The sequence below is a fragment of the Myotis myotis genome, unplaced genomic scaffold (assembly GCF_014108235.1).
Source record: "Myotis myotis isolate mMyoMyo1 unplaced genomic scaffold, mMyoMyo1.p scaffold_m19_p_5, whole genome shotgun sequence".
Lineage (NCBI taxonomy): Eukaryota > Metazoa > Chordata > Mammalia > Chiroptera > Vespertilionidae > Myotis > Myotis myotis.
The window spans coordinates 15,469,771-15,481,991 of NW_023416357.1; the positions used below are offsets into that span (position 1 = coordinate 15,469,771).

Consider the following 12,221-nt stretch of genomic DNA (forward strand, 5'->3'; position numbering starts at 1 on the left):
GAGCCCTGATGCCCTTAGCTGATGTCACTGGGAAAGCCTGCCCTCCCCAGAGGCCTCGTCTGGTGGCTGGAGTGTTAGCCTCTCGGAGGGAAGGGCTAGGTGTATACACACACATTTTTAAATAAGCTTTTTTAGGCCAGTTTTAGATTTCCAGAAAAACTGTGACAATGGCATAGAGCATTCCCAGACCCTTCACCCACCCCCCGTTTTCCTGATTATTACCATCTTTCCTAGTATGGTGTGTTTGTTACAATCAATGACCCAATGTCGATGTACTCAAGTCCGTACTTCGGTCAGATTTGCTCAGTTTCCTCCTACCCCAGGACCCCACATTCTGTTTAGTCGTCATGGGGCCTACGTTCCTGTTGGCTCCCACAGTTTCTGTCGTTATTCTTATTGTCGTTGGTAATGGCAGTCATCCTTTCCCCTCATCATCGCTGCCTTAGTCTAGTGCTCGTTCCTAGATTGACTCTCCCCTCATTCATCAGAAGGCAGGTGATCTGTGGTCTCCAGCCTGAGGCTCAGGGTCACAAAGTTGGTACTGGGGCCCCTCAGTGTGAAAGTCTCCTCCTGACCTCTGCAGCTCTGAGGTGGTGTGATCATCCACGTGAGCTCCGAGGTGGTGTGATCATCCACGTGAGCTCCGAGGTGGTGTGATCATCCACGTGAGCTCCGAGGAGGTGTGATCATCCACGTGAGCTCCGAGGTGGTGGGATCATCCACGTGAGCTCCGAGGAGGTGGGATCGTCCACGTGAGCTCCGAGGTGGTGGGATCGTCCACGTGAGCTCCGAGGTGGTGGGATCGTCCACGTGAGCTCCGAGGTGGTGGGATCGTCCACGTGAGCTCCGAGGTGGTGTGATCGTCCACGTGAACTCCGAGGTGGTGTGCAGCTCTGAGGTGTGATCATTCACGGAGGGCTGCTTCTTGTCACAGCCGTGGTTGGCAGGCTGCCAGACTGCACCACGGGGATGTGGAGGGCCAGGAAGACTTGCACAGGACACAGGGTGGGCGTTTATAAAACAAGCTTTTATTGTTACAAAGCTCTTTTGAAGTGGGCAGTTTCACTGTGTCTCCTTTATGTAGGAATTATTGTAACTAAACGTCTAAATGTGTCACACTGAGTATATATAGAACTCAATATATATAAAGCAGTCCTCTTAAAAGTTCTGCAGTTAGATTGGGAACTGACTGTGCTTTCAAATTATGTCAAACAATTTGATTGCAAAGAACATGTGAAATGTATTCAGGCCTTACTAATGTTGTGGCCTCACCCCATAACAAAGAAACAGAATTTCTGGAGGATGAGGCCCAGAAATCAGGATTTTAAAAAGATTCCCAGGTGATTCTAATGTGCAGCCAAGGTTGAGAACCACTGCTGTAGACTCTGTCGGCACCGCATTCCCATGCTGTCCACACAAGGATGACTGTCCCACCCCCCCTGGCGCACTGGGGGCACTTGCTCTGTATGTGTGGGTCAGTGTCCCTGTGGAGGCCACCTCACACCTGTCGTGCTGTGTATTATATCCGTTTAAAATTTTTCACCTTGCAGGAAGTACAGCATAAAGAACTTACTCTGTGCTTCCTATTTTAAATTCTGCTGGACAACCGCCATTCCACCATCGAAGTCAGGACGTTAACACTGATGCCGGGTGACCTTCTAGCCCTCGCAGCCCACGAGGCTGTCACAGCTGAAGGGGTCCGTGTGGACCTTCAGTTGTCACGTCGCTGAGGTCCTTGGGCCTGGAGGGTCTTCATTCTCTCTTGACCTTGCGACCTGACCCTTTGGGAGGTTTCAAGCGGTTATTTTGGAGAATGCGCCTCGCTTTGGGTTTGTCCGATGTTTCCTGGTGGTTAGATTCTGGCTACTGTGTATCTTCGTCGGGGGCATCACGGAGTGCAGCTGGGCCCCACCCGCCGGGGGCACACGATTCTAACTTGTCCGGTGCACCTGGTTCACTCTGACCCCTGGGTACTGTGTCTTCCCCCTTGGTCGTCAGTATGCACTTTGTGGGAGGTGCTCTGACGTTCTGTAGACGCCTGGTCCTCATCCAGCTTTATTTATGTCAGAGTGGCCTCACGGCTTCCTCGCATTCAGCGCACTGCACCGGTTATGTTCCTGCTCACCTCGTCACCCTGACTGGCCAGCGGAGCCTCCTCAGGCCAGCTCCTGTGTCCTGTCCACACTGTTCTTGGGGTTTCCATACTCTTGGCCCCGTAAAATGTCTCAGGGCCATCTTGTAGTGTGTCCGCTCCACCCGGGACCCTGCCGTCTCTCCCCTGTTCACTGCGGTTCCTCCAGTTCTCCTCCAGTGCCGTGCAGTTAACAGCTTTTCCCCTTTCCTGTATTTGTAACTCCGTTCCCCACGGTGAGGAACCTGCCTCTCATCACCCTCGGTAGATGAGTGCCCCTGGACATAGCAGCGGGGGTGCAGGGGTGCCCTTGCCCCCATCAGGCTTGGACTCCCACAGGGACACCCTCCCCACACTCGGGGCACTGCCCACCCTCACTGATGAGTCCTGACCTTGCTCGGCTGGAGAACTAAAATATTGGAGAACGGTGAAGGGCTCAAACCGTTTTTCTTTGTCTTTTATTTTTTAAAATATTTTTATTTTTACTGATTTCAGAGAGGAAGGGAGAGGGAGAGAGAGAATCATTGATTGGCTGCCTCCTGCACGCCCCCTACTGGGGATTGAGCCCACAACCCAGGCATGTGCCCTTGACTGGAATCGAACATGGGACCCTTCAGTCCACAGGCTGACGCTCTATCCACTGAGCCAAACCAGCTAGGGCTCAACCCATTTTTCAAGGGGAGACACAAGGTTCCCGGAACTTCTCGGAAGTCCTGCACCTGCCCCGACCTCTCCCAGTCCCCTCTCACCGATAGTCAACAGTCTCGGGCTCTGGCCTACCTGCTTGTTTGAGGAACCCATCTGCAACCTCTGCTTCAAAGTATTTTTGACAGCTGTTTCCCTTATCTTCCAACTCTTTTAAACTCTGGCTATTTTGTAGCCATTATAGTTATTACTTCCTTTTTCTGAGAAAATGTGCCAGTAAGTAGAAACATGTGAAAAGGGGCAGCGACTTACTTACGTTCTTGTGGAATTAACCTGTCACTTGCACTTGGAATGATCATGCGTGCTCTCTCATAGTGAAAGGCACAAAACTGGAACTGTCCTCCGTCACAGCACGAGAGAAGTGAAGCGGGCCTGCGGCTCCGCGCCGTCTCCGGCTGTGCAGGTGCAAGAGCTCAGAGCCCTGGATGAGTCAGGACGGCCAGCGATGGCCTGCAGATACCTCTCGCCGCCGGACGCGGAAGGGCCGGTCATGAGGTTCGAGGTTTGACTGCCTGAGACAGGACTGGACGAGGCTGCTGATAGGGGTGTAGTAACTGAAGTCAGCTTTTCCGTCGCGTTTCTGTTTGATTCGCGGAAATGATCGGGAGCAGCGCAGACTGAGTGCAGTGCCGTGGCCCCGGCCTGGCCGGTGTGTGTGTTGTTCACCGTGTGTTTCTCTGGCTGTCCTCTCGTGCAGAACACATACACCAATGCCGACAAGTTGCTAGAGGCCGCGGAGCAGCTGGCGCAGACGGGGGAATGTGACCCCGAAGAGATTTATCAGGCCGCCCATCAGCTCGAAGACCGGATCCAGGACTTTGTTCGGCGTGTTGAGCAACGGAAGATCCTACTGGACATGTCAGTGTCCTTTCACACGCACGTGAAAGAGGTGAGAACCGGGAGGGGGAGGAGAACCTGGGACTGTGAGGGTCTCTGACACAAGCCGTGACATGAGAGCGTGGACCAGAGCTGGGCAGTGGTGATGGCAGCCTGCTCCCTCCAGCGGAGCGGTCAGCGCGGACGGGACCTTCCTTGCAGCACAAGCACAGGCAGCCTTTGCTGGGGGTGGCCCGTGAGGGGTGGGCATCTGGGGAGAGGTGTGGATGAGGAGGTGAGCTGAGCTGAAGGAGATCCTTTAAGTTGGAGAGAGACAGGCGTGCACCTGTTTTAGCATAAACAGACGGCCCACACATTGTGGTCAGAGCTGCTGGGTTTCCCTTCTGTGTTAGCCTGTCATGTGGCCCAAGTCACAGTTGCCTTCTGATTTTATCAGCCTGTGTGGCCAGTCTCAGATACTAATAAAAGTGAACTTTACAGAATACTGAATGTACCAGACATCAGCATTAATTAAGGCCATATCGGCTTTGGTGATGTCTGCTCAGTGTTAGCTCTGCAATTCGCAATTCTTTTTAAGAGTCACACCTGGAAAAAGGTTGGTGCCTGTAACTCTTGTCCCAGACCAGGCATTCCAGTCCTGTGTGTTGAGATCTCTGGGCTCTTTACTCTCTCACCCCTAGAGGACAGAACACAGAATACTACTTGTTTCTGGGGAGAGAGAAGAGGAGATATTTTCATGGAGATGGTGATATTTTATGCCTGGAGGCTGCATGCGAAAGGTGGTTGATGGAGGCGTCAGCCTCAATTTCACCCGTAAACTTGGATTTGGAAGCATTCTGGGGCCTCTTTCTCCCTCTTTTTTTTTCCCCTCTGTGAAAGGAATTCATGAGAGGCTTAACCTCCTCTTAGAAGATGAAGGCTGGTGCTCTGCCTTTTCAAAAACGTTTTTAAAATAGTATTTAACAGAACTATTGATTAGTCTCATACAACTTTGGATTTTATTTTGGGAGAACTTTTATTCTTCTGCATTTGTTTTCCACCTCTCAATCTCTCTAGTCCCTTTCGTATTATTTGCAGCGTTTTATTCACATCAGTTCTGAGTATAATATTCCCATGATGAGTCTTCGTTACCTGTCCTCTCCTTTCCAGTGCACTTTCCACTGCTCATTCCTTCACTCTCTCACTTATTCATCCCAAAGTGTCTCCTGAGCCACTGTAATGTTCCAGGAGGTTGTGCACAAGGGAAGACGGTGGAAAACATACTTTTGTGTCACATATTTCAGACGTTGGTTTGTTTCTCTTGGTGGATGTAAAATGCCTTGAAGACCAGAACTCTCACTTACCCTTGTACCCACAGCTGGCCTCCGTACCAGGCTTAACAGAGCTCAGTCGCTGGGAATAATGATGTCTATTTCTAGCACATGTTCTGAGATTTAATGATAGAAGGACATGTTTCCATTTTCAAATATAGCAAAAGCACAATTATTTTCATCCATTTGTACTCATTCACCTTCTTTCTCAAAAGTGGGTCTGGAGTTAATGAATAATTACCTTGGAAATGTGTGGGTTGTTTGAGGCCACCAGGTGGTCCCGGCCAGGCTTGTCTCTGAAATGGACTCAGGGCCCTGAGTGGGGTTCTGTTCATTGATTCCCAGACGCTGTGGTTTCCCAGGAAAGGTCGCTCTCATTTGGATCAGCTGCGATTCTCGCTGGGTTTCAGGAAAGGAGCCATGGGCTCTGCTTCTGCAAACTTACACTCTGAACTGGGACCGGGCTTTGTTTGGGGTGATGCCTGGGACAGACCCTTTCATTTTGTTCAGGAGTCGGAAAGAAAGCCTGCCAGCCACCTGGGGATTGTTCTGTCTGGCCTACCAGCCTGGCTCCGTTTTCATGCTACCACTTGGGCAGGCAGACTCCTTTCTTTAAGCCCAGCCAGTGCTCACTTTCCCGGACCTTGCACTGTGGTTGGAGGAGGATTACGGGGGCTCTATTTGCTCCTTGGGGTGCAGAGCACTGGGAGCGGCCTCTTATCCCGTCCTCACCTGGTTTGCTCCTGGCTTCTCCCCTTTTCTCCTCTTATGCATATTTGCTTTGCAATTATTTCATGATACTGACTTCGATTTGCCCAGCCCATGCGTCCTTCATAAATTCCCCTTCATCATATGAAGAGATCTTTGATCACCCACCCAAGAGCACCGAGCTCTGCGCTGCACCGAGAACACCCAGGTGTGCTGAACGCTCACTCCTCTGATCAGGGCCGTGGGCGTGTGCACCAGGAGAGCATGGGCAGTTGCAGGTCGAAGAAGGTGCTGTGTTGCTCATGGCTGAACAGTTCCCCTTTGATTTCTGCTCTCATACCTGAAACTGGATCCCATTTTACGTTTAGAATGGTGCCTTCTGAAATTCCACCTGCCAGTTGCCATTGAAACTACCTACTTCTGCTCCTGGCTTGCAGCTGGGAGCTGTGGCTTTGGTGCTTCCCACACCACCTTACAGCTCACCCATCCCCACTGGTACCCGAATGATCATCACAGACAAGAGTAGATGCCAACAGCAGTAGCTTCTGTTTATAAAGCGCTTATAGTAATTGACTCTCAAACTGGCTTTGCCAGTTAGGGAAGACATATATGGTAACATGAGCCCATTTCATAGATGAGAAAACTGAGGGTAGAGAGCGCCAAAGGATTTCTCAAGGCCACCCACAGCTGGTGTGTTGTGAGCAGGTTTATAGCCTGCGTGCAGACTGTGCACTGGAGAGTGGTTGCCCCTAGAGCAATCCCCAAATCTTGGGGTCCCAATTCTACCACCCACAGAATCAGCTGGCAGCTCAGTCCTTCCCTGGAACCCCCCTCCCCCATGAGTTCCTTTAGGAGTCCTCTCTGTGGGGTCTCCCCTCCCCAGTTAGTGAGGAAGGGGCTTTTTCGGGGGTTTCTCCCAGCAGAGCGAGGTTCCTCCTTTAGGTTCCACCCAGCACAGTTTGTGGGAAGGGTATAACTGGGTCAGACTTGGGTGGACACAAGATCCAGATTTTTTCAGTTTTCTCCCCAAAAATCCCTGTGTCTCCCTAGCCCAGCCTGCTCTGTGACCCAGGCCTGTGCACACTGCAGCCACTGTGGGCTGGGTTCAAGCTCTCTTCCATGAAGTGGGCCTGGCTGCAGCTCAGAGGGCCTCTAGGGGGCAGCATTGCCTACGTCTGGCTGCCTGAGGAGCCGAGGCTGTGGGCACAGTTCTTACTCAGAGTCCACGCCGCTGAGAACTTGGTTAGAACGAAACTCTTGCTGTCAAGCAGAGATTTATCTTTTATTACAAATTAACAGCTAGCACAGGAGTACAGGTTTCTTTCTTCACATTCAGGAAGCTTGTGGTAAAAATTTTCAGGCCTCCTGGAGACCTTTTCTCATTGCTGTGTGCAGAGGTTACTTTAGGAGGCACAGGTAGCATTTTCAAAGCTTAAACATAGGCTTTGCCTGAATCCTGTTGCACGACGAATGCATCAGTTCGTCTAAAATCGACATCAGAAATACTTTTCTCTGAGACTTTTTTTAAAGTATATCTTTATTGATTTCAGAGAGTAAGGGAGAAGGAGAGAGAGATAGAAACATCAGTGGTGAGCATGAATTATTGATCATCTGCCTCCTGCACACACACCCCCCCCCCCCCCACTTGGAGTTGAGTTGAGCCTGCAACCTGGGCTTGTGCCCTTGACAGGAATTGAATCTGGAGCCCTTCAGTTCACAGGGTGATGCTCTATCCACTGAGCCAAACCAGCCAGGGCACTTTTCTCTGAGATCTTTTTGAATGAGAATATTTCCTTGGGACCAGACAGAAACGTTCTAAAGGGGAAAGGACCTTTGGGCATGAACATCATGGACTTAGAGGTAACCTCGCTCCTCCGACCTCGGTTTCCCCCTCTTCACCTGCCTGATCCCAGCACGGTCTCTGCGGGCTCCTGCACAGCTGCGCTCCACTGGGCGGGCATGTCCCCCATGGACATGTGTTGAAATGTCCAGGATGTGGAGGGAATAAGCTAGTTCTTTAAAGGTTACTCGGAGGAAAGGAAAAGGCCTCACTCCCAGCACTTCCCCTGGGAGCCAGGGGAAGTGATTTCTATAGAAGCCCAGACATCCCAGCAACTTTCCTCACGCCGTCCTATTTTTAGGTGTGAAAGATTAAAATGTGGGATGGTGTTAAGCTGACCAGACTGTGACATATTTTGAACAATTGGTAGGAACCTGGATACATTTTGAATAATATCTAGAGAAAGAAGGCTTTTAAAACATTGTGAGTCTTATTATTAGAAGAATTTTTCTTGCAAGAACAAGACTAATAGTAGTGGTTAACATTTACCTACCTCTCCACGTGGGTACATGACCCTACCTCATCTTCCCGGGAGCCTGCGAGCCAGGCATTATTACCAGGCCCGTCTCATAGGAGAATAAACTGACACCTGGATCCAGGTGAGGAATGGACCTGAGGTTCTCTTCACTGTTATTCCGTGTCCCCTCTCAGGAGAAGTGTTTCGGTTTAATTACTTGGGGATAAAAGACGACCTCGTATGTGGTGGCCGTGGAGTCGCGGAAGCACAGCGGTGCATTGTGCCTCAAGCGGGGTTTGCACTCCTCCTCTCCACAGTGTGTAGAAGCAAGACTTGTTCACCTGGTCCTGTCACTTAAATGGTATTTAGTGGAAGTCGTGTTAAATGGTAGTATTTGCTGGAGAAGAGGAATTCTGCAGACACCTCCCGCCACCCCGCATCCTGTCCCACAGGCGGGGTCACACTGGGTCAGCGAGGAGACCTGACCCAGCTGTTTGAATGGGGGAGGGGACTTGGGACAGCTGTGTGGGAGGTGTGTCTCATCCGGAACCTGCGGACTCCTGCCAGCTGTCTTAATGAATGTTGTGTTGCTGATATTGCAGTGTTCTAGTGGGCTTTTAAAAACTTGCATTTCCGTTTGTTTGCACAACAGATTTCATTTCTACTAACGCATTTCATTTCTACTAACGTTATGAGATGCTAGCTTTTAAAAGCGCAGTGTCACTAAAACTGGGGGCTACATGGCTCCAGCATGTGGTCTGAAGTGTCCCAGACCCTCCTCTGTGATACAGTCAGTGCTGGGGCAGCGTTCGCTCCTTTACCTGTCTCCTCGTTGATACTAACGTTAGATCACATGCGAGAAGAGCACTCCTTTTTGGATGTACATTTGCTGAAATTATTCAGTGCCCCGGGGTGAGCAGAATATGCTGAGGGAGCACTGTTCCTGAACTCCGCAGCTTACTGTGCTGTGTCCCTCCATTCATTCCTGAAGAGTCCTCCGTCGTCTGCCGCCACTCAGTTGCGGGCTATCTCAGGCCGGGGTGCAGGGCCCTCTGTCCCTGGGCTCCCCGCAGTGGCCGGAGGGTGGGGGCAGCTGTAGGGCAGCACGTGGATTAAGGTGGAACACAGTGGAGACTTTGAAAGAAGGGAGTGAAGTAAGTGGTTTGTTGTTGCTTTTATTCTTTTATGGCAGAAAAAAAAAACAGTTGCAAAGGTCCACTTTTTCATCAGTGTCCATCCTAGGACAGGAATCCGCGGGTGGGAGGGCTGTGTCCAAGGGCTGCCGAAAGGCATTCTGTGCTGGGAGCCTGTGAGTTTAAGAGAGGCTTTAGCAAAGTGTTGCCTCCAGGCCTAAGAGATCACTGCATTTCCTTGCTACACAAGGACCCTCAGTGTCAACCGTCCTCAAGGAGTGACTGAGACGGCCAGAAGCGGGGGGGGGGGGGGGGGGGGGCAGGCAGGAGCGCATTTCCCCGAGAAACGCGTGCAGTTCACTGCATGTCATACCTCAGCAGAGCAGTTTCAAAAAGGAGCGGTTTGGAAACAAGAAGCCAAATGCACACACTTGCTTCGGCAAGTGCACTGGTGCCGACTCAGCCCCGAGGCTGGTGCGTGCGGCTGGGGAGTGTGTCCCGTAGCTCAGGCAGCCGCTGGCACCCACACGTGTCAGGTGCTGGAGGTGATTCTCACATCCCTGGGGAAGCAGGGAGCATTTTTTCCCCACACAAACCATCTCCACACCCAGGGCCCATTCGGCTTAATTAACTGCCTCTCCGGCTCGCTGAACGGCCCCCCGAGACCTGGAGCGGCTCCCCGAAGCGGGTGGAGGGCTCTGCTTCCACCAGACCAAAGCCAGAGGTCTTACCCACCCAGGTCCCGGGCGCAGTGTTCGTGGCGGTGGCAGTGGCAGTGCGGGTTTGCAAGGGTTTCGGGATGCCCACTCCTTCATGAAGGACTGTGACCGTGACCTTGGCCTGGCCGGGTATGGAACCTACCTGTGCCACATCCCGTCTCCTGCCGGGCCTGGGGAGGCATCATTCCACCACGCTCCGCGCTTCCTTCTTTTCTGAGGGCTGGAAAGCACCCTTGTCTGTGGAGAGGTTTAATAATCAACAACAGACTGCAGCGCCCTTGCTAAGAGTAAAATAAAAGCCACCCGGGCTGCGTGAGAGAACGCCGTCATGCATGGCAGGTGTTGGAGGGTCTTTTCTGACTCTGTTGCACCCAGGTGGAGCCTGGGCAGAATCGGGAAGAGCCACTTCCCGTCCTGTCTTTCTCTTCTCTGACCGTCCCCATTGGCTCTCTGCCTGTTCACTTTCTCACCTCGCAGCCGCAGTCGTCACATGCTGCGTTTTTTGTGCCTCTTTGCTGCTGGCTGTCGGACTGTATGGGGTACTTCTCCTCCCTCCCGCTCCCCCGGGGCAGCCTGCCCCTGCCCTCCCGCCCCCTCGCCGTCTGGCACGGGGCCTACCTGGCGGTGACGCGGCCTCACTGTCTCCCTCCAGCTGTGGACATGGCTGGAGGAGCTGCAGAAGGAGCTGCTGGACGACGTGTACGCCGAGTCGGTGGAGGCCGTGCAGGACCTCATCAAGCGGTTTGGCCAGCAGCAGCAGACGACCCTGCAAGTGACTGTCAACGTGATCAAGGAAGGGGAGGACCTCATCCAGCAGCTGAGGTGGGCCCGCCCCGCCTCCCGCTGAGCTCGGGCCCTTTGAAACCCCGCCAGCGTTTCCGTTCCCCTCGCTTTTGGGAACAATTGCCTATAATTCTCCGCCCATTGGGGTAGAGAACAAATAGCGTCTGTGAGCATAATGCAGAGTAGCATCTCTCTCTTTTCTTTTTCCCCCTTACGGTTTTTTCTCTGTAAGTTTTCGCGTTACAGCATTGCCTAATAAACCTTCCCAGAATTCAGCTTCTATTAATAGTCCCTCCTAACACTTACTTAGTAATGAACGAAATTTTACTTCAACCTCCCAGGACCGTGTCCTCAGGCCCCGGTGACCTGTCTCTCTAGAATGTGGTGGGGTGTCCCCTTCTCAAAGCTGAGGCCCAGGCAGGCCCGGCCCGGCTGACACCTGCCCGTCGGGACCCGGTGGCAGGAAGTCGGGGGCAGTGCTGGGGCTGGAAGCATCACAGGGACCGTGTACGTAAATGAAGTCTCCCGGCTGCTCCTCGGAGGCCAGAGCAGGAATCGTTGGTGATACCTTCACCTGGTGTTCGCTTTGCGAAGTCGGGCAACGTTGCTCGATAGAGGCTTCTGATGCATTGGAGTTTAACCCCAATGACTAATAGAACCACCGTTCATGGTGAACAGGTATCAGCTCTTCCGTCTACTTAAGGAGAAAGCGGCTGGAAGTGATCCCTGCTGACTGGCCTTGCGAGAGCGTTAGATTCTTGTGAGAGCGAGGAGAGGCCGGAGAGGCTCCACGCTCCCTCGGGTCTGGGAGCTGCTGGAGGAGGAAGCCGCTGTTGTTCTGCGGGAGGGGCGGCCGTCCTTTCTGAGACAGGCAGCCGCTTCCTGCCGGCTCTCTCCCCCCAGGTCCCGAGCTGCCGGATCTGGGATCTGACAATGTGCGACTTGCTCCTCCAATTCCTGTTTGTCTCTTTGAAATCCCGTTTCCCTCTCTGCTCCCTCCCAGGGACTCGGCCATCTCCAACAACAAGACCCCCCACAACAGCTCCATCAGCCACATCGAGACGGTGCTGCAGCAGCTGGACGAGGCGCAGGCCCAGATGGAGGAGCTGTTCCAGGAGCGCAAGATCAAGCTGGACCTCTTCCTGCAGCTGCGCATCTTCGAGAGGGACGCCATCGACGTGAGTGCCCGCCCGCTCCGCCCTGTGTCCTTCCCTGGGCCTGGGCCGCTGCCAGGAGGAGAGAGGAAGGGAACTGGGGGCTGGGACTCCGCTCCTCTGTCTAAAGTTGGAACTGGCAGAGGCAGCGGGCACTGCAGGGCCTGCGTCCCACACAGGATAGAGCAAGGCCAGTGTGGAGGGTGAGGGCAGAGCTGCTGGGACCGGTCCCTCTCGCCCTCTTGGCTTCTCGCCTCCACTGGGTCCCACGCAGCTCTCCCTGTCCTGGAAGCAGGGGCACAAGCTCAAGCAGGGGTCCTCTCGCCTTCCTCCCCGCCCCCCTCCTGCTCTGCCCGAGACTGGAACACGCTGGGCCTGCGGTGAGGGCCTCTTAGGGAATTCCCCCACAGAAGGGTCTCAGATGGTCTGTCATTCTTAGTTAAC

The 12,221-nt window shown here is 53.0% G+C and overlaps 1 protein-coding gene across 9 annotated transcripts in view; it reads left to right on the forward strand.

The window, feature by feature from the left end:
* Positions 1-12,221, forward strand: part of TRIO (trio Rho guanine nucleotide exchange factor) — a 307,705-nt gene that overhangs the window by 166,829 nt on the left and 128,655 nt on the right. For all 9 annotated transcript variants that reach the window (XM_036309518.1, XM_036309520.1, XM_036309519.1 and 6 more), the window contains 3 exons: positions 3,534-3,725; positions 10,493-10,662; positions 11,627-11,801. In XM_036309518.1, the coding sequence (XP_036165411.1) occupies positions 3,534-3,725; positions 10,493-10,662; positions 11,627-11,801 (537 nt within the window). The remainder of the gene's footprint in view (positions 1-3,533; positions 3,726-10,492; positions 10,663-11,626; positions 11,802-12,221) is intronic.